Source organism: Thamnophis sirtalis, unplaced genomic scaffold, assembly GCF_051295495.1.
Source record: "Thamnophis sirtalis isolate CommonGarterSnake01/CBP01778 unplaced genomic scaffold, rThaSir2_p1.2 scaffold_1, whole genome shotgun sequence".
Classification (NCBI taxonomy): domain Eukaryota; kingdom Metazoa; phylum Chordata; class Lepidosauria; order Squamata; family Natricidae; genus Thamnophis; species Thamnophis sirtalis.
In genome coordinates, this window is record NW_028261381.1 from 50,260,098 (window position 1) to 50,286,926 (window position 26,829).

Sequence of the window (26,829 nt, forward strand, 5' to 3'; positions counted from 1 at the left end):
ACCAGGACTCCTATTTATTTTGGGATAGCTCATCACCTTGGCTTTATGGAGATTTGCAACAGGGTAATTGGTATAATTGCTGCTCTCACTGGTGCATAAAAAGCTCTGGAGGCCTGGATGGGTGGTTTTTCAGTGATGCTCTAAAGCGTGGAAGAATTCATTGTAATTGACTGCTGAGTTGATGAGATGGTTTGCCAGCACTCTCGCACATTATGGAATTACTCCCTGATTCCTTCAATGCATGGACTCCAGAGAATAAGTCCATCATCCGGAAAAACTACAAGTGAAAAAAGAGCAAGTGGTTTAATTTAGATTTAGGGTGAACCATACTATAACATTTTTTGTCAGCTTAAAAAAAAGCCCTGATCATGTATCCTGAAAGACAGTAGCGCACCATTTGCTATTAATCATCTCAGAAGGAGGCAATGCAGTCAGTAATTCGTTCTGTCATCTTGTACATTTCAGACTTTGCTTCCTGGTCTTCAAAGGCTTATTCCTCATTAACAGAGTTCAAAAAGCATTCTACCTCATTTAACTTTAACTACGACCATAAAATGCCACTGCCTGCTGCAGATCTTTAAAGCAAAACATTATTAACAATTTCTTGGAATGTCCATATATTTAATAAGTACAGGCAATCCTCGACTTACAACAGTTCGTTTAGTGACCATTTAAAGTTACAACAGCATTGAAAAAAGTGTCTTATAACCATTTTCATACTTACCATTGTTGCAGCATCCCCATGGTCATGCTATCAAAATTCAGATGCTTGGCAACTGATTCATAATTATGACAGTTGTAATGTCCTGGGGTCTTGTGAACAGCTTTTGAGATGATCTGAAAACCAAATGGGGAAACCAAATTCACATAACAATAGTGTAATTAACTGAACAACTGCAGTGATTCACTTAACAAATGTCGCTAGAAAGGTTGCAAAATGGAGCAAAACTCACTTAACAGATATCTCACTTAACAACATAAATTTTGGGTTCAAATGTGTTCATAATAGTTGGGTGTATTTAATAGTTGGGATCCATAAGATCCAATATTGAGAAATATTCTTCCTCTCTCAATAGCCCACTCCCTCCCATCTATTTGGAAAGACTCCCAAAGATCTAGAGCAGTGGTTCCCAACCTTTTTTTGGCCATGCCCCACCTAAGCATCTCTAAAATCCTGATCCTCCTCCCCCCCGCCGGTGACATATAATTCTTACTTTACTCAAAAAGTGAACTTTACTCATACGGAGGAAGCCTAAAAGACCATTAACTTGGATTAAACAAGGTTCCAAATTGCTCCCATTAAAAATCAGATTTCCCCTCTGTGGGGCATGGGACGTTGGGAACCTGTGGGACATTGGGAATTACTGATCTAGAGAAGCTTTTGTGGAACACAAATGGGCTCAAAAGTTGCTATCTAAGAAAGGTACTTGAAACTTCCCTCAGCCAACATTTAGCCCTGGTGTTAATTAATATTTGGCGGGAGACCACCAAAAATCTTGGTACTTGGAAGAGACTGGAAAATCAACAAAGCATCCCAAAAGAAACAGTTGCAAACAATTTTAGTATTGTTGCCAAGAGAACAACATTGAAATGATTGTAAACCCAGCAGGCGTCAGCCTTGATTAAACTGAAAATTTACTTACAGAACAATGTTACTTATACATACAGTAAGCAATTTTGAGGTTAGCAGGATTACACCCAGATAAATGAGCAGGGATTTACAGCCAGATTCCAAGTACAATGGTTTGTTCATGGCCTAAATAAAACTAAGCATTTAGAGCAGCTATAAATAACAGCTATTAATTTTGTAAGACGTTGTTTATTAATTACATTTCTAAACTGCCTTGATAGCATATTTTCATGGGCAGTGTACACAATTGTTAAAAAATACAACATCAAATGCAGTTTTACATTAGCATAGTCTGTTATTATCTAAAAGAAACAATTTAAAGACTAATCCAAACAATTCTACTACACCAGGAAAGTTTCAAATGTGAACATTTAAGTTTTGAACATTAAAAAAAACTATATTGCATTAACAACAATATCTCTGTCTTTTTTATCATTTGCAGAAGATAAAAACAATATATGGTCTTGATGTGTAACTATTACAACCTGATAAATGATTGCCATAACTTGAAATAATGTTTCCTCAGAAAATTGATTGTAGCAATACGTAATATAAAAATATGCAAAAATATTTTAAATTTATTGGTCCCATTTTAACATTTTCAGGTAGTTAATTAGATTACATTAAAATATTTAAGCAGACAGAATATCAAATATACAGTTTATTAATTTACTTATAGCTTTGCTAACATCTATTTATGTTGCTTTAATATTTCAGTAGGCTGAGTTAACTGGCTACCTGAAGCCATACTTTAGTTATAGTTTACTAAAACAATTCATATTTGTTCAGGTTCACATTGCATACAGAATCATAAATTATGATTTAAAACCATAGTAACTGATTTTACATACACAAAGGTCAATTTGTGCCCAGCTTTAATGTGTTGAGTAGCTGGCTCACAGTAACACAACTTGTGTTTATTTATTTGAAATTACATTTAGAAGCTCTTCTTAAAAGTTGAACTTTATCATGAAATGTAAGGCATATGCAAGAAGAAAGATGCTATCCATTTATAACTTTGGTGCCATGTATATATAGATGTTTATAAGTGATGGTAATTGGAGTCATTTATCAAAAACAAAAGATGGTGCCACCGACAGAACCGGTTCAGGGGTGTGGCAGACCGAGTTACTACTTACTCATCTGAACCGGTAGGAACCCACCTCTGGGTCAAATGTATGTTTGATAGACGGGCCAAGATTGAAATATTTCCAGAAAACACCAGTGTAGCAATGGTATTTAGAAACGCATTATAAGCATACACTGTACATTTACAATACTGTATTCAATATATTTCTAAGGATCAACAAAGAAACATTGATTTAAAATAGTGTTTCAACAAAGGCATTATCTCTAGGGCATAAGACTCTGTAAAGTGATTTTGAAAGTATATCCTAAGAGGGCATCCATGTAGCCCTATATTTTACTGGAACAATTCACTTGAAAGACCCTAATGTCTGATTAAGCAATAATGTATCATAATAAAGGATTTGCAAAATTCCCTGTAGATGAGGAATTAAGATTTCATCCAGGAAAAATAGATAAAAATATTTAACCATTGTTTCATTTACATTCTGGGACACTTATAATTACTATATTGCTGATTTGAAAAAAAATCATTTGGTTCATAAGGATTCAGAAAAAGATATAACACCAAAAGTTGGTTGGTTGATTGGCAGGTAGGTAATTATTTATAAATTTTAAGTAGTGTTCAATAAGATCAACAATTATTAAAAGAAGAGATTAAACTGACAATTCTTACATGAGTAGCCAGATGGTGTTCTACAGGGTTCGTATTAGGAATTGAACTCACAGACCTTTGCACTTGGACGACAATACATTCGCTTTAATTGTTACTTGATTCGGGGAAGTCAGTGGTTTTCAGGAAGAGCTTATATAGATGCTATTAAAATGGTATATACTGTATATCTTCCTTTATGCTCTCAGATATAGATGTTATATGTCTATTCTTATACGTATGTTTATGAAACATAACCTGTTTTGTCTTTCTCTCCTACCCATATGACCTTCACAGCTGGTGTCCAACATCCTCATCTTCATCTGCACAAACATTGTAGGGGTGTGTACACACTATCCAGCTGAGGTGTCCCAAAGACAGGCCTTTCAGGAAACAAGGGAATGCATTCAAGCTCGCCTACATTCTCAGAGAGAAAATCAGCAACAGGTAAATGATGATAAGAATATATTTAACAATGAAAATGTAAAATTGCTAAAGTCTGTCTCTGACTTTTCAGGTTCCATGGGCAAAGCCCAATAGATCTTGAAGCTTTAATATCCCTACCAGATTAGAAAAGTCAATTATCTGTGGCCAGTGTAAAACTTGGATTCAACTTTGGGTGAATCCATAAGTAGCAGAGGTGTCAAATTGCAGTGGTGATGGGCATGACATAGCAATTGAAGTCCCACTCTTCTTGTACATGTATTGGCACACATGTACAAAAATGATGAGACTTCGATTGGGTGAATAACCAAAACATGTTACAGTAATGTGCTGGAAAGCATAACGACCGGCTTCATTACTACTGTAGCATTGCTCAGCCTTCAATGTTGTGGCATCTGTGCTCTCAAGCCACCTTGCAAAATTCTAGAAACTTTAACGATCAGTTTTTGTGAGCTGGAACAAACTATCATAGAGCATAAGATGCCACGCCAGAACAATTTCATAGATAAACAAATACTGTGAGCCTTCTAACCTCTCAAGTGTGAGTGTTTTTTCTGTCTGCTTTCAACAGCCACAGGCTTCTCTAAGCAGCTGTCCGAGCATTTGAAAATAATTCACTCTTTTTTTAAAATAAAAAATTTATTTTCAAACCCAAACACACAACACATATAACATAAAAGCCTCTTCAACTACATACAGTGTGTCGATTGTTACAAGGTCTTTCTGCGTCCTTCCCATAGTCATCACTTGAATTTTTATCAAAATTCACATATTGTCAATTGATATCTTTGTATACATTGTTATTATGCTTCCTTTGTTTGATTATCACTATTCTCTCTCCATTTTAGACAAGGTATTCTAAATATATAATCATTAATATTATAATTATTCATTATATCATCTTCAATATATCCAATAATAAAGAGTTATTTTTTATCCTATTCTAAGTCATTCTATTATTTTAGCATTGATAACATTCTCTAATAATTTTCAATTCCATGTTTTTTCCCATTAATATCATCAATCTAATATACATGTATACAAATTGTTATAATTATTAAACATCCATTAAGCCTAGCTTTTATTACATCCTTTCAACATAAGGCATATTAAATTTGAAGTAAATTTATATTATGACATTTTATTACATAATCCTGAAATCATCCAATGATATTATCTCTTTACATTCTATTCTATATAGAATTGTTTATCTTTTATAAAAAGGCTTTTCAACATCATCTCCATAATCCTCACTTACAGTATTGTATAAAATTTCATATTATCAATCTAGTATATATAAATGCTTTGTTATAATCATTAATCATTTATTTGACTATAGCTATTATTATGTTGTACTTAGCACTCAAAATTTAACTACTTTTAACTAAAATTTATTGTGATATTTCATTTCATCATTCTGTATCCTTCCAGAGATAGTGTACTCCAATATCTCTTGTGATTTGTAAAGTCTCTATTCTAAGTGTTTTCTTGATAAGTCTTATGTGATTTTCTCTTAAGAACTTGTTGTTCATTGCATGTCTTATAAGGATTCGAAACCCTCTATCTGCTCTTTTATCAGCTTAACTTTTGTTATCATTAGTGTTTCTGCCAAGATTACTCTCATTATTTCTGCCAAATTTTCTCTCCTTTCTTCATCTATGTTCTGACATCTGAAATGAAGTTCCGGTTCATCAATCTCTCCTTTCCATATTTCGCACTTGTCATTTCTCTCCACTCTCAGGGTGCTGTCAGTGTCAACAATTTTCTTATCACTTTCATATTATTATCTCTATTATTTTTTCAGCTCTATCCTCAAACTTCATCATTGTCCCTGTACTTTCTGTATTTTGATCTACAATTTCAAGTCTCTTTTCAATTCTTTCTGTGATTATTAAAACTTTTTGAATTTCTAAGAAACTTCTTTGCAAAGTTAGTGCCTTTTCTTCTTCACATTGTGCCATTTTCCAGGTTATAAACACTGCCAAAACATCCAAGACTTTTTAGGTTTCAAACAAATTCAGTGGAGTTTTTAAAATCAAAGTTTCTCTTTTCTTCAAAGGAACACCTGTATAAACAAAACATTTTCCACTGACCCTTTCAGTAAACAAAGCTTATAGCTTTATCAGATATTGCCAAGCCTCTAGCCGCTAGATGGCAGTGTTACCTCTTTTCCATTTGTTTTTACCTCTCTCTGTAAACTCCAAGCTCCGAAAGAGGGGGAAAAAAGTTTAAAAATTATGCTCTGTCCAAGTTTTACGAGAGAAGAAACTTCTAATCCACAAATACAAAAAATGGAAAAAGTATAGAGGAAGAAGAAAAAAAAGAGACCAGTCCAGTTTAAAAGTAAGAGGCATTTGTAAAAAGTCCATCCATAAAAAACAAAGTTAAGGTAGAAAAGATAACAAGATAGTTTTAAACCAGGGTTAATTTGCCGCTTATTTTCTTCTGTCTTCAATTTTATTTTAAACTCCAAGTCTTTTGGGTTTTCCCTTCTCTAGTAATAAAAAAATTTATCGCCATTTTAACACACACTTTCTCTCCTATATTGCTTCTGTTTCAGGGGCTTGTCCCAACCTTCTGCCACCATTTTGGCTGCTTCTCTTGTAGCTGGCAAAAAGAACTTTCTCCTGGATCAATCAGGGGCTTTGTGATGCCCCTGAGATCAGCAGGACATGCTCTTCTCTATCACTGTTCCTTCAGAACAGTTTAGGTCCAAAAGGACTGTCCACGAACAGAGATATCGATGACAATCCTGGAGCCCCAAGATTGCATGTCATGTCGTTGCGACGTCAAGCACCGCCTCTGAAAATAATTCACTCTTACAAAGCCAGGGAAGACTATAAAAATGTCAAAACACTTCCAACTAGCAATTTTGAGAAACACTGTTAAGAAATGCTAGGCATACAGAACTGTTGAAATCAAGGCAAAATCCCGAGAACTAGGAAAAAGTGGTCAGATCTGCAAAATTACTACAGACAAGCTACTGTGAGGTTTAGTTGACACTAAAAAGAGCTGTCCATGGGTCTGCAATACAGTTTCCTTACAAAACACTGAACTGTGTAGTGATGGCTAATCATTTTGTCCTTGTGTGCCCAAAGTGTGTGCATACCAGCACACGCATGCATGCCAACACCCATAATGCAATGTGCACATGACCTCCATATGCCCCATTTTGGGCCTAGCAGACTTCCCTGGAGCCTCCTGGGACCAAAAATGGGGCACGGAGCCCCCCCATGCTCCCTCCTGCCCCCCGTGCTTGCGCACATGACCCCATGCATGCACACATGTCTCCCACATGTGCGGCAGAGACCCGAAAATCAGTTGGCCAGTGGGAGGCATGCATTGATGCGTGGTGGAGATGAGCTGGGGTGATGGCTTGTTTTCTGACAGAGAGTGTCCGTGTGCCACCTGTGACATGTGTGCCCTAGGTTCGCCATCATGGGTAGAGGAGAGTTGACAAAAGGAAACCTTTCCACTTATCTCATCACAAAACCCTTTATTTAAATCATACAAAAGAAAATCTTGATAAACCTAAAATATTTTAGAAAAAAATGCTTTGAACTTATGAAACAAAATTGAGTTTGTCCACAGCTATACAAGATGCATTTGAAGAAAAAATGGATGGTACATTTCAAGACAGTAAACCTTTCAGTTATGAAAAGGTGGTTGTTTGAGGGGGGCTCTGTTATATTGTGCAGTGTTTTGGCAGACATTGGCACAGGAAATATTGGAAGAAAACATGGTTTCAGTGATGGTTTGGAGTCAAATTATCATTGTGTCCCAGAGGTAAAGACCCCACAGTCAGTGAAGAAACTGAAATTGAAAAGGGATTGGATATTTCAATAAGGCAACAATCCAAAATGCACTTTCCAATCAAATATGAAGTCCTTAGAGAAAAGAAAGATAATGACTTTCACAATTCCCAGAATTGAGCATTCTTGAAAAGAGGCATGCAAAAACACCAGGAAATGATACTAAGCTTGCAAGGCAGAGTTGGGGGACAACTTGCAAGGGAGAGTGGGAAAAGCTTTCAAAATCAAGAACAGAAAAATTCCAAGCTGGCGAAAAAAACACTGTTATTTTGGAAGCTGTTATTCCTGCCAAACGAGCCTCGTGAAATACTGACTCTAAGGGTGCTGAAACTTTTAAGCCTGCCATATTTGCTATTTTTTACTTTAATTCCGTAAACAAATGCACATACATAATATCAATATCCAGATTTGTAGATATTTGCTGCATTTAACTTTGAGGAGGTTGTGACAGTTTCTGTTCACCTATTGGAACATAAAATTTCACGAAGAGTGCCTACAATTTTGAAGGTGACTATATATTACAGCAGCAGCCCCCAGTCTTTTGGGCATCACGAGAAAGGTCTTTTCATGGACTGGAGGGGATGTACTTTTGTGTGCTGCCTGCATCCCATGGATGGTGCTTCGCTTGTTTGCGCGGCCTGGTTTCTTTCATGCTGCAGCCCAGTGCCAGTCCATGGACCGGGCGTTGGGGACCTCTGTGTTAGAGCATACAAAGAAAAGATTCAAGACGTGGACCCAAGTCCCTGATGGCGAAGCTATGACATGTGTGTCACAGGTGGCATACAGAGCCCTCTCTGACGGCACACCAACCATCGCCCCAGCCCAGTTCCACTGCGCACACCTCCTGCTTGCCAGCTGAATTTTGCACCCCGCAGGGGGCGGGATTATGTGTGTGGGGTGCTTGTATTGAATTTTGGGGGCTCGCACAATGCCCCGTGCCCTATTTTGGCTTCCAGGTTGGTGCAGAAGGCCTTCCAGGTCCAAAATGAGGCACAGGGGGGCATGCATGTACAGGGATTGTGCACACATGTGCAGGGGGATGGGCACATTGCATTACGGGTGCAGGCATGCATGTGTACTGTCATGCGCACACGCGCACACTTTTGACACAAAAGGTTAGCCATCACTGACCTAAGTAATGACTTGTTTCTCTGTTATAATACTTTTTACTTATCTTCTTATGGCTATATAGACAAAATCTCGCAAATATAAGTTGAATTCCACAACTGAGTTGGGGACTATGAACAGCTGGCCATCCAAACTGTAATTGGAGGAAATCCCTTTCTCTATGCCATCTCTGATTTGCTTATTGACTAAGTGGAACAGAATCATAGATGGCTTGATAAGAGCAGGCTTTATTGGAAATACGTATGGTTCTGTGTTTCCATCACAAAATAGCAGTTTAATTTTGCAAGCATGATCTTCAAAGAGAGACATGTTTGTGTTGTAAATTGAAGCCAGAGCAGGTGTTTTAATTGGTTTATCTGTCTGATTCCACAGGAGCGTCTCCTGCTTTCTGTACTGCCTCGCCATGTTGCCATGGAGATGAAAGCTGACATTAATGCCAAAAAAGAAGATATGATGTTTCATAAAATTTATATCCAGAAACATGACAATGTCAGGTATGTGCAGAGGGAAAGGAGTGGGATGCACCCATAATTCAGCATAGCAGTTTTGTAAAAAGGAAGGAAATGGGGGAGACATACATGTCCTCTGCTGAGTTTTTGTATTCCCATCCCAGAGGTGCACAGCTCTTCACACATTAAGAGTGTCTGCTTGTGGTGTTTGAAAGGCATACTAGTGTCAAAGTAGATAAAGGAAGGATCAAACATAAGCACATGAAATATATTGAATGTGATTGTTTCCTATTTGTTTGATATTTTCCATCTTCTGCCACATTAAACATTACAAGTTGGTTAGGAATTTTAAAAGGATTTTGGATAGCCACATCCAAGACTTTGGAGGACTATCTGTGGCCGTGGCACTTTAGGTTACATATTCACAGGCTACACTTCTTTATTCCAAAGTAGGAAGTAGGCACAACTGTTTCAAGAGTTCCTTTTTGTTTCATACATCTTGTCAATTCAGAACACCTAGATATCTCTTGCATGGAAAAATTGCATGGGAAGACCAGAGCAATATTGGTTAGTTTTGTTCAAATATAATATTACTCCATGAATTATGGTTTCCAAACCACAGTTGGCTGCATTCATACAATACAGTTTATTAAGCTAAAACTGAACTGACCCATAAACCTCTGGCTTTGATAGCTTGGAGTTAACTGAATTGGTATTGTATTTACTAGTTTTCTCTTTCCCTAATTCATGGACTGGAGAAATTGGAGGAAGGGCAGGGGGCACTGGGGAAACAGAATTTTTGTTGCTATCAATTTTATGTAAACACACAGGAGCAGGGTGTGCATATTTCATATAGCTACATTTGGGTGGCTTATAGACATTTATTTATTCTACACATTTGACCAGCAAAATCTTGAGATTTTAGGAATTGAAATGCTGAGGGATTTCTCTATGAAAGAAGTGGAAAGGGAAAATCTAACTCTATAGCTAGCTTTACTTTTAAGGCTTTGAATCAGTTGTGGGTTCCAGATCCCGTTGCAACCAGTATGGTGCAACGGGACCCAGTGTCCACCACGTGAACATGCGCAGCACATGGGCACATGCGTGCAGCATGTGCACACACCTGCACATGCATTCTTACCTCTTGCAACGCCTCTGTGATGCTCCAGCTGCTCGGTGGAGCGTCATGCAGGCGCCATGCACTCCATGCGTGTATGCAGAAATGTTGAAGAGCTCAAATACAGGTAAGGAGCTTGGGCAGGTGGGTAGCCCTCCAGAGCACCGTACCAGAACGGTACCCGGTGCTCCGGCCAGGCACTGGTACACTGTACCGGGGCATACCGCCTGCAACCCACCACTGCTTTGAATCTCCTTGACTTGGGTGGTAAGCAGGAGATATTTTTCTTCCTTAGCAAGCAGTGATTGTATCCTTTATCCATCTGAGTATCTTAATTTGTAAAACGCTAAAACTAGAATGTTTGGTTTTAACTGGCCAGATTCCAAAGAGGCAGATGAAGAAGTTCTGTACCAGCACACAAATAGAAATGCTTGAATTTACTGTTTTAGTCTCATCAAACTGTCTGAAAAGAAATCAGCTGAAGTCAAAATAGCACAGCATGGCTCATCAATGTGTTACTGTTTACGCTTTTGAATTAGAAATAGCTGCCCTAATTGATGTGGTTAATGCCAGATTGGCAACTGTTTGGGACTTTTATGCTGGATTCTAAATTAGACCACCAACATCAGAACCTTTAGACAGCACCCTCACTGTCTTTAAATCATATTTATGGGTGCCAGAGAAGCAAACAACTGTTTTTAAAAGGGGGAACTGGCTGAAAAGCAGGGAAATGAGTGCATGGTTGTTCATAGGCCATTAGAAACAAAAATAGCTGAGAAAGACAATATAAGCCAGATCAAAGGCTTCAATACACATTGATGAAATCATTTATTATATTTAGATAATTGTGCTAACAATAAAAAAATAGCTCTTACAAAATGCTTGACTTGCAACCATCCAGAGATAAAATTTACAACTCAAATAAAGGATGTGTGGTGGTGGTGGTGGGTATATACATACACACACACACACACACACACACACACACACACACACACACACATATAAAGTATGTATACATACTTTATACACATGCGCGCGCACATATACATATATAAAGTATATACACTTTATGTACATATAAAGTATATGTATATACTTTATACACACCACACACACACACACACACAAACACACTATTCTTGCGCACAGTGTGCTTATCTTAGTCTACATATGCAGATCTGCATGTGACCAATTGCTTTTGGTGACTAAGAGGCAGTCAAGGATATAAGTGGAAAATCCGAATTTCATCCTCCTCCTCTTAGAGGCTTTTATGTAACCCAAAGAATAAATATGGGCTTTTAAGAACTTCCAATTTCAGTAGGTTTCATTGCAGCGAGGTATAAATGATTCTTCACAAATTAAGTTTATCCAGTACAAACAAAACTGTTGATATATGGTCACCTATGCAAATAATGGAGGTTATGTGATTTTTAATACATCATTCAGTACTTTAAATAAGCTTAGGTCGAAGTAGCTCACCTAGCTTAGATTCAATCACCCTAATAAATTTATTCAATGCTCACTTTACTTTTTTGCAGAAGAAAAGGTTTTAGTTTTTTATTTAGAGGAAAACTTTGAATTATTAGAGTAGTAACTTTTCATTAGTTTGAAAAAAGGTACCATCTTGAGCAAATGTCCAGAAGCCAGATACATATCTGCCCAAATATATATCAGTTCTTTTTTCTGTGAAATCATTGTAATTTGTTTCAAATTCTGAACTTTGGGAAGAGAATGACAAGTTAAATATGTGCATTTAGTTTTCATGGCAATGCTGTGAAACCCATGTCTGTATGATGAATTGTCCTGGCACATAACATTCCAAAACAAATGTGACATAAAGAACTGGACTCTCTGCTCTGGACATCCATAGTGCTGCTCCAGTTTTGCTTTCCTCAGACATAATTCCACCACCTCTTCTCTGAGTTACCAAATGAAGTAATTAAAATGTCTGTATGGAAAGGCATTTTTGGAGGAAACTTGATAGAACACAGTGTAAGTGTCTCTGCCCACTGATTCTATTTAACAGGGCTTCCTATGAAGAAGTAGAACAAGAGCAAAACCAGTGTAGGAACTCTGGGCTGAATCCAACCATAGGTGAGGGGACATAAGTGTACATCACAACCTCATGTTCTTCACTATTCAATGAAAACATCCCTTTTTGGGTGTCAGTTATCTTAATTCTGCTGATTAAGGTGCCTGAAGGAGGATTCCAGCACTAAACTTAAAATTCCAGACAGATTCAAAAAGGAAGTTAAAGGAACCTTAACATTTTTATAATGATTGCCATTCTACAGCAGCAATGTGTTGTTGGAGATGTAATTATGACCTTACATTGTAGGGAGCATAGCTTATCTGGTAGTTTTTGCTGAAATCACTGGTTCTGCTCCTTATTTCCCCATTAGAGGGATGGAGGAAAACAGTGAACAGTTTTGAGAGAAAATTGCTTAAAAGGGTACCTGCACCTAACAGCAATCTTTATAATAGATTTGAAAGTAGCTTCAGAAGTACAGTATATTAAAAGAAGATGAGGAATCATCTACTATTAAGGGAAATATTTTTAGAGTATTGCTGGTGCCAAAGTTTTTCTTCCCGAGTTTACATAACTTTATAGAAAGCATTTATGAACAGAAAGATCATTTGTGAAGAAGCGTGACATATCTTCGCAGGGGGAAAAAAAGAGGTTTCTCTTGAAAAAATACCAACTTACTGCCCTTCAACCAGCCTTGTGAAGAAAAGGGCATTGGCCCATTGTGATTTCCTAAGAACTGAGCATAGTATAAGTCCAATGATGGCAAACCTTTTCGGCAACAAGTACTGAAACTGGAACACGCCTGCACACACTGGAGTCCCAAAACTGGAAGACCAGCTGGCCGGTGTGCATGTGCGCACTGGCCAGCTGGTCTTTTGGTTTCTGGCGCATGCATGCGCACTGGCCACCTGGTCTTTGTGCATGCTGGAGCACCAGAAACTGGAAGACCAGCTGGCGACAGCACACATGCCCATAGAGAGGGCTCTGTGTGCCACCTCTGGCACACGTACCATAGGTTTGCCATCACAGGTATAATCTGTTGGTGATCTGTGTGCATTCAAAAGTGCATGAGAGAAAATCGCAATCATATATTTCAAACAATAAAATGAAAAAATTACTAGAATGGATGAATTGTTATCCTAATTGTCTTCTATTCATCTACAAGTATCGATTCTCCCCTAGAATTGAAATATATCCAAACAGAGTAAATCTATTTAAATTAATGAGTTGCATATTATTCTTGACAGACTTAAGTTTCAATCATTTCAATGAATACACAGGTAGCCCTCACTTAACAACTGCAGTTAGCACTCCATCACTAAGCAACACAGTTGTTAAATAAAAACTCACTTAACCACACCCAACTTACGGCATAAATTCCACTACAATTGTTAACCAAATCACTTATGATCATTAACTTCATGTGACTGCAGTTTGCAACTTACTGCCAGCTTCTTCATCGACTTTGATTATCAGAAACCAATTGTGCAGGTTGCAAATGGCAATCACATGACCTTGGGACTCTGCAGTTGTCGTAAATGTGCATCAGTTGCCAAGAGTCCAAATCTTGATTATATGACCATGGAATGCTGTGATTATTGTAAGTTCAAGTACTTTTTAAAGTGTTGTTGTAAGTTCAACTAGCAGCTAAATAGAGCATTTATTAACTGAAGACTACCTGTATTCTAAATATGACTAAGTCTTGATCCAATCCAAACCTGTAAATATAGATTTTAAGAAGATTCATTAAGTTTTGGACCTTTTACCCAAAGAAGACTGTATTCCTATAATGTAGCCCCACAATCCTCTTGGCTGGATCTTATCACCTCACTTAAAAGATCTAAGAATCACCAATAGCTATTCCAACATCCTGTGGACATGCCAGAGTGAACCTATCCAAGTAATAGAGGCATGTGTTTTGATAAGACAGACCTAGTCCCAATATCAATATCCAAACTGAACTTTATCTTCCACAAACATGCCTCTTTAGAGAGGAATGTTGGAATTTCTTCTTTGTATGTATTGCTGAGGCATTTGGATATTTGAGCATTTTTGTCTTTTCCATGATTTTGCTTCTAATAAACTTTCCACCTTGTAGGGAGATGGGTGGCATGGATGAATGGATGGATGGATGGATGGACAGATAGACAGGAGATGGGAGGAGAGAAGAGAAGAAAAGAAAAAAAGGGGGAAAAGAAAAAAACAGAAAGAGATTTTCAAGCAAGCAAGGGAATAAATAAGATGTCTAAATCCTTCAAGTAAGCAAGGGACAATTGTATGTTCCAGAAAATAATAAATGTTGGGTCAAAATAAAGATAGCATCACCAAGTGCAAAGTGATGATATCATCAGAGCTAGATGGTCTTACTGCAATCTAATAGCATTTAAAGAAGGCTCTGCGAATTTAATTTGCACTTGCTGTCCCTCAGAACCTCTGGTGTAGTGGTTAAAATATCAGGCTAGAAACTGGGAGATTTTGAGTTCTAACCCTGCCTTGGGCGCAAAGCCAGCTGGGGGACCTTAGACCAGTCACTTTCTCTCAGCACTAGAAAGGTGGCAGTGACAAACCACTTCTGAAAAACCTTGCCAAGAAAAATTGCAAAGCAGGGACGAGTCCAGGCAGTTTCTGAGAATCAGACACAATTGAACAGAAGGGGGGGAAAAAACCACTGTCCTTCACACAATATCCCTCATCCATAATGTTCTGTGAAGTTTATGAATGTCACAATAATAAGTGTGACTATTAATAATAAACATAAAATAAGTAGATAAAAGGTGGTAATACTGGAAAATGAGAGATTGGATTTATTACATTTATATGCCGCCCTTTTCCCCGAAGGGGACTCATGTCTGTTTCTATTATGCCAACATAAGTTTCCCCAGATGGTGAATCAATATGTTGTCTCTTGCTGTGTGGCATAGATCTTCTGACCCAGTAATATGACATTGGAAGCATACCAATGATTGCCATGGTTCTTATATATTTAATAATAATAATAATTTTAAAAGGCTGGGGTGGGGGGGGGGGTAAGTAGCAAGACAAAAAAATATTGGGATGACTGAACTGAAGAATTAGAAATGACAAGCTATGAACAGAAGAAATAATCAGTTAACAAGAGGATTGGTATTATGCCAATCAGAGTTGCTTTATTTTTTAAGTGATCACTGCTGCAGAAATAAAGGTGCTATGGCTTTCACTGATATGGCCATAAGAAAGCTCTTCTTTCACTTCTACCTGTAAATTAACTATGAATGGTAGCAAAGAATTGTTGGGTGTGTGGTGGTAGTGGTGGGGAGAATTTGTCAGATTGAGTTATTAAGATTCAGAAGGGGCTCCTTTTGGTTCCAGAATGATTTCAGTTGAAAAAGGACAGCAGAATTTGGTGAATTTTGAAGACTTTTAAATGTCAAATGTTCTTCTTGAAGAAATGAATCAAATCAAATGTGAGCAGATTTATTTCAAAAGCTTATATTTTGAAATAATTTGTTTCTAAGCAGATACTTGCATAAAGGAACCAACAAAATTAAATCCTAAATCAGTATGACATTTTGAGTGGAAAGAATATCTGTGTTATTCCATAAAATTCCTTTAGGCTCAAATTCAGAAGGTTTCAAGATAAACCTTATATTCTGATCTTATATCTTCTGCAACCATAAAGAACAGAATATGTATTTTTTTACCCTTGTAAACTTTTCATGTCTTTCTTATATGATAATTTAATGTGTGAATCAGCTCTTCAGACACTCAGAAAACCTATTATGAATATCAGGCATCATTATAATTCTACAACTAAATTAAATTATATTTTGCCCTCTTTGAGTCGCCTCATGTGGTACCCTGCACCATCTTACAAGAATGGCTATGGAGGAGAACAAGTTCATAATGCACACCCTTACAGTCTGATTAACATATTAACCATCAAAGAAAAGAGTGGCTTTGGAGTTGGCAGGTTTAGGGGCATCCTTAAAATAGTAAAGCAGGAGCACTTTTTGCAATTGTTTTGAAGAGTATAGGCTGTACTTGGTCCAGAGTTGGTTCCTACTGATTTGGACCGGTTCGACTGAATAGGTAGTAACTCAGCCGACCACGCCTCCGAACTGGTTCTATTGGTGGCACCTATGTCAGTGTCATCTTGTTGTTGTTTTTTATCTACTGTGCATGCACGCATAGCGCACGGGCTCCCCCAAAGCACATCCCTGAGCGAACTGGCAGTAGGAGAAGCTGGAATCCACCCCTGACTTGGTCCACCATTACTTGAAAGGGAAGTTGAACTCAATAACAACTGCTTCTTTGAGCCAGATAAGAGAAAAGTTTCTGCTAGGATCCTCCTAGGTGACCTTAGATAAGGTGGAGTTCCTCCTGTCCTTGGAGTCCTTTGTTAAGATGACATTTGTCATGGCATTTTGGCATTTTTCTTGTTGAAATCACTCTGGCTGGCAAGAACCGTTTGACAATATCAGTTGCAACATTTAAGACAACCTTCTGTCCTTGGGAGATTCCAGAGTAAGTGGCTGGCCTGGAGGTGACCTTTCAGGCTTGGTCTGGAAATAGAAGTGAGGCTTGGATAAAGAACATATATTTTCCCTTGAATCTTAATTATGAGCAGCATCTTGGATCTGTGGCTGAACTTTTTAGCCTCTGCATTCATCATTCTCCTTCTTCCTGATACAAATGATCTGAAATATAGAGTACTTGTGTAATAGCAGAGGTGGTATTCAGACCAGTTCTGGAGAACCGGTAGCGGAAATTTTGAGTAGTTCAGAGAACCAGTAAATACCACCTCTGACCGCCCCTGCCCCATCTATTCTCTGCCTCCCAAGTCCCAGCTGATCGGGAGGAAATGGGGATTTTACAGGAACCTTCCCCTGCCATGCCCACCAAGCCATGCCCACCAAGCCATGCCCACAGAACCGGTAGTAAAAAAAATTGAATCCCACCACTGTGTAATACAGTCCCTAGTATGAAACCCTAGTGCAAAATCAAAACTGAATTCTCTTTACCACTTGTTGAGAAAAAAAATGGAAAATAAAGGTGTGGGAAGTTGTTGCCTATTTTTGTCTTCTCCCCTTCCCCCCTTCCCCCCAGTTCCTTTAACATTGAGCACCTAAGGTCCTATTCTTGTTTTTGTTTGTTTGATTGATTTTATATCCACAGCTCTTCCAAGGATTCAGGCCACCCAATCTGGAAGCCCCTGCTTTGTTTAAAAGTCTTTTTTTAGTTTTCTGCTGCAGGGGTTTAAAAAAAGGAGAGCAGAAACTGCTGACGCTATTCCTGTCAGGACTAGGAATAAGAAAGTTGTAAGGTGCTTCCACAATACTCCGCTGCTTTTAACTAAGGCTGAATCGGCAGTGTTCCCCGGCACTTTAAATAAAGCTCTTAGCTTTAGTATGTCAATTGGTTTCTATTTTTGTTCAGGGTATTATTGGGGAAACTAGGCCAGTTATTTAGTCTGAATTATTTGCTCTGTGGCACTCTTTCTTTCCTTGAAGTGATGTTCCTTTGCTCCTTTGCACAGTATTTCGGTTACGTTTTATTTGAATGGGACAGGTGATGTTTGGCAAAATCTGGTTTCAATAGGATTTGATAGAATCAGACTTTTAGATGATGAACTTATTTAAGAGCTAATATCTTATTTCTCAGAACTGACAGAATAGGAAGTCAGGTTTTTTCCCCAGCGTGTTGTTCTGGCAAAAAACAAGATCAGCCACATAGGAATTGAGAAATGACAACAACCATTACCCTTGTGAGAATGTCAAACTTGGTTAAATCAGACTAAAGCCAATCAAATACCTGGGAAGCCCACAAGCGAGGCATATCTTCTCATTTCCCCCAACAATTCTGAACATACCAGTATAATCAGTTTTGTCTAGTAAAGGGATGGCGAATCTTTTTGGCCCCAACAGGCTCGTGCTCGTCGGGTTCATGCTCCAGAAAAACCAAATTTCCGGGTTCTAGCTCACATGCGCACAGCGGTTTTTGGCACTGCCGCATGCGCAAAGGACAGCTAATCGTCTTGTGTACATACATGCCAGAAAACCCAAAAGACAAACAGGCAAGGCCGTGTGTGCTGGGCAACATGGCTTTGCATGCCACTTTGGGCACAAATGAGCTAGGTTTGCCATCATGAGTCTAGTGGTTAAAGCACCAGGCCAAAAAGCAGAAGACTGTGTTCAAAACCAACCTTAGCCATGAAAGTCAGCTGGTTGATGTTGGGGCAATCACTCGCTCTCAGCTCAATTCACCTCAGAGGCTTGCTATTGTGGGGAAAATAAAAGGAAAAAGGTGTATTGGATATATTCGGCACCTTGAGCTATTTGTAAATATAATAAAGGCAGGATACAAATAAATAATTAAATAACTGACAGCCACACACTAGTATAACTGATAGTTAGTCACTTTGAGAATATGTCTAGTCCCCATGTATAAGATTGGTAGAATTCTACTGCTGAATGATTGTGGTCTGCAGAAATCTTTATTTTTAATCGCTTTGACTCTCTCAAAGTTAGTTCCACTGAGTTCTTCTAAAAGGGCAACTGGTTAAGTCCCCAAGTGACCTGACTTCTGCCTATGATAAAGATGTTGTAAATCATTAAGAAGAAATGTCTACAAATAAAAATGGTTGCTCAATCTAAAAATCTTATATATTAAGACTAGTGTAAATGGTTGATTTTCCTGTCAATATGTGATGTTATATGAGAAGAGAAAGGAGTTTACCAATCTCTGTTCTGATGGTACCCTCTGATTGCGTTGATCAGCCTATTGTTGCAATGCAATAAAAATAAGCTTTGGGACAATGTTTTTCATATCAGTATATTTTCCTCCCATGTCAAGGACAGGAGAAACTACATTGCTGTTGCTCTGTGGATAAACTCTACCCATAGTCTTCTGAGAACTACTTCACTAGAAATAATCATTATTTTGAAAAGAATGAGTGGAATTATTTTATCCATTAACCTTGAATTGAAGTTTAAGTGTTACTTCCACACTGCAGACTCAAGTGTTAAGTGAAAGGGTATTGAAGCATCCAGTGGTGGGCAGTTAGGTGAGTCACAAATGGAAAAGGGGTGAGTTTTATGTTCTGACCCTCAATATTATTTAGATTATTGTAGCTGTACGTAATATTTGAGTTAATGTTATTAAATTAAATATCAAATATATTATGTTGCTGTAGTAGCCATCTACCTTAACTTTCTGCTGGATGGTAGTGTCATCTATTTATACTTGTATTCTATGTGCAGTAATTTTGTATTTTGTTAATGTGTAAAAAATGAATTGTTACACGCCCCCCCCCCCAATATGTTTATATAGTGGTGGAATTCTCTATGTGTCTGCAAGTATTGAACTTGGTAACTATACCTTCTGGGCATTATGAAGATTTTTTGGAAAGATTTTTAAAATATAGACAAATATAAAGTGTGAAACTGATGTATATAATAAAAGTATTAGCTTCAAATATCATTCTTATTTCAGGAGAATGTTTTTGGATCACATAAATTGCAACATAATCATTAATAAACAATTAAAATAATTGTTAATAAAACAGACCAAAATTATATTTCTTATTCAGAAAAAAAAGGTTGAAGTTGAGTTGGGATAGGAGAGAATGAAAAGATGATGTGATAGTTACCTATTTGGGGGAAGTCCCTATCACGGCTTTTGAAATATTTCCAAATTTGTTGGTTTTTGTTTGTTTGAGGGTTTTTTTAATACCTCATTACTTTTTTCTCCTAATCCTGATATAAAATTTATGGTTAGATTATGGTAGTGATGATAACAAAGATGATTGCTAGAACCAATTTGGTCTAGTGGTTCAGTGCTGGCCTAGGTAGCAAGAATAGAGTCAGCAACAACTAGTGAAATAAAATCCTCAGGAACTCCTTTACTTTTATTTTAGTTATCCATGAATGTTATATGGATATAACATTATATTATATATTAAGGTATATTTCATATAAGTTGAAGAATTTAGATATAATTCTTAAAGTATGAGAATTGTAATTTCTTAGAATATGCAACATTTTGCCTTGAAGCTGTATACTATACATACCAGTGGTGGGTTGCCAATTTTTTTATTACCAGTTTGGGCGCTGTTGTGATGCTTCTGTGCATGTGCAGAAGTGTCGGGCCAGGTGGGCGGAGCCTCCCACCACCGCTACTACCAGTTCGCCCAATCCGGGCCGAACCAGGAGCAACCTACCTCTGACACATCCTAAGTATCTCTATTGTCAGAGATTAAAATGCAATATTGAGAAACCTCCAGAATTGCTAAGTAATTGTAACCATTAATGTGACAGAAGGCAAAAGCAATTATGAGTGTATGTGTGTAATATATATATATATCATTTAAAAAATAGCAATTTAATTTTGTGTTCTTGCCTAATAAACTGTTTTGGAGAATGCACTCAAATGCATTCCAAAGCTAAGAAAGGCTATCTAGAAAAACCTGAGCACCCATGCTCTGTTTTAGGCTGGAAATTATACAGCAAAGAGCAGACAAACTGCCTTCCATTATCTATCAATCAAGTGTCTGCTAATTGTTGCCTATCATGAAACATTTTCACATACAGAATTTGCAGCAGATATAAAGCATGCCTTGACCAGGTTGCTCATGTTCATTACAAACACCCCTCCTGAACTTTCTGAACTTTTAGAGATAAAGGAGAATCTATTAAAATGAGTTGAAGAGTATCTTTAATTGAACTATGTCTGCCTCTCCTCTTCTTTTTCCTGCTCTCTTCCCCACAGCATCCTTTTCGCAGATATTGAGGGTTTTACCAGTCTCGCTTCCCAGTGTACTGCTCAGGAGCTGGTCATGACGCTGAACGAACTCTTTGCCAGATTTGATAAGCTTGCTGCTGTAAGTAGGGTTCATACTTTGCTTCCTCACTTATAGGAGTGTCCTACTTTAGTCTATTGCAAATTATCCATTGCCTTCAAAGGCAGCCTGTCAACATCCTGGATCGTGAAATAAAAGTGCTTTTCCCTTCCCTGTTTTGCAGGAGAATCACTGTTTACGTATAAAAATCTTAGGTGATTGCTATTACTGTGTATCTGGATTACCTGAAGCCAGAGCAGATCATGCACATTGCTGTGTTGAAATGGGAATGGATATGATAGAAGCCATTTCGTAAGTATACACACCCCAAGGTGGAGTAATGATCTTATATATCAAATGAGTATTCCAAATGCTTTAAAACTATAGTTTCTGAAATTCCCAGTCAGTAGCGCCAATGTCTGCTAGGAATTCTTGGTGTTATAGTTGTGCCACATGATAAGGCACCAGATTGGAGAAATTAGATATAGACTGATGTTTAATAACACCTTCAGTTGGAATGCTGATTCAGTAACAATGCAAATGTGTGCTGGCACCGTTTTCCATAATGTTATGTAGTGGTGTGATATAGCAATTAAAGTGATGGCTTGATACTGTAGAAACCTTATTTAAACATGGAGCTTAGTGGATAACTTGGAGCTCAGTCTAGCCTACCTCCAAAGGTTATTATAACAAAAATAAAAATAATGAACGACTGCTTATGGGTTCCTTAGAGGAAAGGCAAGATATATAAAAAACAGTCCTAATATTAGTAATAATTATGAACTTGCCTCATATTAATTTCTTCAAAATGTTACATTGATGACAAAGTAGATATTATTTAGAGGCCCAATCTGAATCTGGATGACACTAAAATTGTTCCACATCAATATCCACATTTCCCCTCTACCTGTACTCCTCAACCTATGACCACAATTCAGCCCAAAAGTCAGCTGCATTTTACAGGCTTTTATGCCACAGTTGTTAAGCAAATCATTGCAGTTTTTAAATGAAACATGGCCATTAAGCAAATCTGGTTTCCTCATTGACTCTGCTTGTCAGAAGCCAGCTGGGAAGGGTACAAATGGTAATCACATGACCCCAGGGCAGTATCATTGTCATAAATCTGTGCCAGTTGCCAAGTGCCTGAATTTTGATCATGTGACCATGAGAATGCTTCAGTTGTTGTACCTGTGAAAATCAATGATGTCACTTTTTCCCAGTGTCATTGTAACTTCAGTCACTAAACTAATGGTTGTAAGTTGAGGGATACCTATACTCTGATACGTAGCTAAAATTGTACCAACTAGAGCTGTCAGGGGTTTTCCTTAGCTAACAACTTGTTTCACTTAGCACAAGCCATGCTAATTCAACATTTTCTGGCATTCTATGTGAACACAGAGTTAGAGAAGCTGCAGATAGGCTGGCTTCCATGTAAACCTCTGCAATACTAGGCCATGCCTACCCCAGTTAAATTCCCTCAAGTCTAGATTGATTCCAGGGTATGCTGAAGCTCACAAGTCATGTGTGTGTGTGTATGTTTGTGTGTGTGTGTGTGTGTGTGTGTGTGCGTTTGTGTGTGTGTGTGTGTGTGTTTGTGTGTGTGTGGAAGTTGCAATCCCAGGGAAGAAACTACAGTTCTTTTGACCTTATTAAGCTGTTGGATACCAAAGGTGCCTTAAAATTATTGTAACATGAGTGTTTGATTTATTGTTTCTTTCAGTTAATTTTAATAGAATGGAGAGGCACCCTGCTTTTTCTAGGTTGCACCTATTATTTCAAGATTTCTGTTCTGTAGATTTCTGTTCAAAGTTAAAGAATTTAATAGCTTTCTAAATTCTTACACTTTTATCAATTAATTGCTGAAACTTTGCAAGGCAAAAAAGCTATGTTAATTTATCAAAAGAGCTTCCTGAACAGTCCAGTAATTATAATGCCTCACAGTTGGGCTTTTTAATCTTTATTACTTTCATTTGTCTGAGAAGCATTCTCTCTTCATCAGGGAAGACGGAGGAGGTAGTGAGAACAGAAAGTCTCTCACTCCAGATTTAGAAATGAGGTAAAGATTGTTAAATAATTTTCATCCCACACAAAGCAGGAACCAGGTTTTTGAAAGCTGACAAGGGACAATTTGTAAACAGAGAATGGAGTACTCCTCCACACCTATTTCCAACTCTAGTTGTAAACATAGTGCAAGTCTTTGCAAATGCCGCATACTTTACTAACAACCTCACTAAACTCCATTTAGACATTTGGATTTGTTGTGGCCCGCAGAACTGGCAGCAGACTCAGACAATGAGGAGGTTGGGCCAGTCCTGGAGTCTGGGGAAGGCTCTGATGGGTTTTCCGCCTCAAAGGCAAAGATGGGGCCAGGGTCGTCCAACATTTATCAGCTGCCTTCGGAGTCAGATATAAGTGGGGCAGAAGAACAGCTGGAATCTGTTCCAGATGCACATATGTGCAGAGCTGTCAGGAGAAGGGAGCAACTAAGGAACAGGGTTCGACTTGGAAGTAAAGTGGATGCTGAATGGCCCCTCTCATAGGGAATAAATAGAAGCAAAAAGGGGAATGGTGTTTGCAGGAGACAATTAATTCTCTTATTATTGCTTATCTGAGTTCGTGCCTCACAGAGACTCGTTGCCAGATTTTTCATTTTACAGTGTTGCGACTTGAAGCTTGGCCTGGCAACTATCCAAGGACTGATAAGGTCTCTTTTTGCAATTAAGCCTTGAAAGCCTTATTGCCGGGACTTTTCTGGATGTGAATGCCAAGAATTCACATTAACCAAATAAAGGGGGGTGGGATAGGGAGTCTGTTTCCTTATTCTGTTAAACTTGGGCCAGAACAGGATTGTGTGGCAGACCAAGATATTGTCTTAAGGCCAGACAATATTTTCAAAAACAAGCAACAATCCACAGGGGACATAATTGGGCTCTGGATGACGGAGGCAGCATTGTGACCCAAACCCTGTCCCTTTTCTATATATCCCATGACATCACATACACTAGGGTGACCAGACGTCCTGCATTTGGCAGGACAGGCACTCCTTTTCATAATTTTTCCCGCGTCCCGGGCCGTTCTTAAAAAAACCCGCTTTATTTTGGCGCTCGCAGCTCCCTCGCTTCCCCGCCCATCAGCTGCTAGCTCGCTCGCTCGTTCCGTTCTATTTACACTAAAAATCTAAGCCAGCCCAGCCTGCCGCTCACTGATTGGCCTGGACTCCAGCCAATCAGTGAGCTGGCTGGGATGGAAAACTTTAAGCACCCAGTTTTCCAGCCCAGCCAGCTCACTGATTGGCTGGAGTCCGCTTAGCTTACCGTGCGAGTCTCCATTTCATTTCGTCTTTTGCTTTTCTGCAGCTTAACTGGTGAGTAACGGTACCGGTGGAAATTGGGAGGCGCTGGGGGGAGGAGACGGCCCTCCTCTCCTTCTCCCCCTTTGCGGAGTTTCCCTGTGTCTCCCAGGTCGTGCCCATCCCCTCTCAAAAGGATTCGGCTCGGCCACCGCCTCCTCCTCTTCTTCTTCCCTGTCTGCGGTTCCGATTGCAGTTGCAAGGAGTGGGAAGGAGAGGAAAGAAGGAGGGAGAGGGGAAGGAAAAGAAGGGAGGGGGGGAGAAGATGGAAGGAGAAAAGATGGAAGGAAGGAGAAAGAATGGAAGGAGAAGGAGGAAGATGGAAGAAGAAAGGAAGAAAAAGAAGAAGGGAGGGAAAAAAGAGGGAAGGAGGTGGGAAGAAAAGGGGTCGCCGAGCTCTGATGCCGGCGAAAGAAAAGTCCTTTCCTTCGCCTGAATCACGCCCGAGCTCTGATGCGGGCACCAATGGGGTGCGTGCAGGGAGAAGAGAGATTCCTCCCAGCACGCACCCCACTGACTAAAGCACTTTCAGTGGGATGCGTGCAGGGAGGAATCTCCTGTCCTCCCAGCTCCCTTTTGCCCGCAGCAGAGATCGGGCGGGCCAAAGAAAGCACTTTAATCAGTGGGATGCATGCAGGGAGGAGAGGATATATTCGTCCCTGCGCGCAGCCCACTGATTAAAATACTTGCTTTTGCTCGCCCGAGCTCTGATGCTGGCGAAAGAAAAGTCCTTTCCTTCGCCTGAATCATGCCCAAGCTCTGATGCGGGCACCAGTGGGGTTCGTGCAGGGATGAGAAGAGAGATTCCTTTCTGCACAAGCCCCCCCCTTCTTTAGAAGAGCCAGAAGCATTAGTTTAGTATGGATTCCAACATTTACAAGTGCCTTCAGCCTGGCTTATCGATTAATATTGAGCGCAGCAATGGTGAGTGCCAAGAGGAGAAAGGCGATTTGCTTCGGAGCGTCTTTTGCCTCCTTCTGTAGCCCCGGTGTTCTCTGGAGGCTCCACGAGATTAATGCTCAGTGCGTTATTATCACTTTCCTGTAATGCAGAAGGATGGTGGCCGGGCTAAATTCCAGACTCTTTTCTCCTGTTCTTTGGGACAGAAGAGTTGTCAAAGAAGCAAGTTAAAGTCGGGCTATTCTGCCCCTTTGCCTAATGTTACTCGCTGGGACTAGCTAGCGGGGCTGAGCGTGTGCTGAGCAGTAGCTCCATGTGGTCTCGCTCCTTGATGCTTTTTTGGAACAGGAATGGGGAACTGTGGCCCTTTTAGCAGACTTGTTTTGATGAGCATGGAGCGACTGAAGGTAGTTTGTGCCGGCCACGGCCGCTCAAACTAGTGTCAGTCGCCTCCGTGTTCAGCAAAGCAAGCCCGCTGGCGGTGCCTGTGCTGTGGTGGGAAGCGAGCTGCGGGTCCCCCCGCCGCTGCCGCCGCCTTCTTTACCTCCACCTCTTCCAGATCCCGGGGTGGCTGTCAGGGCGCTGACGGCGGAGCGGACACGCCCAGTTTGTTACTGCTTCCAGGGATCGAGACGGACGAGGGAAGCAGCGGTGGCAGACATCGGACGTCGGCAGAGACTGTAACGACCGCTCGGGCGAGGTGCGGAGGAAGAACGGAAGGTCCCTCCCGCCCACGACGACAGCTCCAGCCATGGACGAGCAGGCTGGCCCCAACAACAACAACGCGCTGCTCTTGCTGCCACCTCCGGGTGGGAAGCAACCACGCCTGTGCAGCGCCTGTGCTGCGGTGGGAAGCGAGTCTGTGAGGCGTGGTTGCTTCCCACCCGGAGGTGGCGGCAATAGCAGCGTGTTGTTGTTGTTGTTGAAGAAGACGCCGGGGCCAGCCTGCTCGTCCATGGCTGGAGCCGTTGTCGCGGGTGGGAGGGACCTTCCGTTCTTCCTCCGCACCTCGCCCGAGCGGTCGTTACAGTTGCTGCTGACATCCGCCACCGCCGCTTCCCTCATCCATCTCGATTGCTGGAAGCAGTAACAAACTGACAGCCACCGCAGCCGGCGGCTACCGGGCCTCGCTGGAGTCAATTGCAAAACCGCGTTCAGCGCTTTGAGGAACTGAGGCATCTTGGGAAATGCAGTTCCTTATCGGAAAGAATGGAGTAGCTGCGAATTTGTAACAACAACAGAAGATAATAACTTGGTGCTTCGCAGGTTACGAAAATCTCATGTTTGATTTGCACACTGTTTTTTAAAAGTTAGATAAAGAAATTATGCTGTGAAAGCGACTAGAAAGCCCCCCTTCCCTTCCTGTGTGCGAGAAAGGGAAGGAGAGGAAGGGGGGAGGGAGGGGGGAGGAAAAG

The 26,829-nt window shown here is 39.8% G+C and overlaps 1 protein-coding gene across 1 annotated transcript in view; it reads left to right on the forward strand.

Annotated features, from left to right (window-relative positions):
* ADCY5 (adenylate cyclase 5) overlaps positions 1-26,829 on the forward strand; it is a 274,822-nt gene that overhangs the window by 186,234 nt on the left and 61,759 nt on the right. The window contains exons 2-5 of the mRNA XM_087711800.1: positions 3,666-3,815; positions 9,125-9,246; positions 21,096-21,207; positions 21,350-21,477. Coding sequence (XP_087567926.1) covers positions 3,666-3,815; positions 9,125-9,246; positions 21,096-21,207; positions 21,350-21,477 — 512 coding nt within the window. The remainder of the gene's footprint in view (positions 1-3,665; positions 3,816-9,124; positions 9,247-21,095; positions 21,208-21,349; positions 21,478-26,829) is intronic.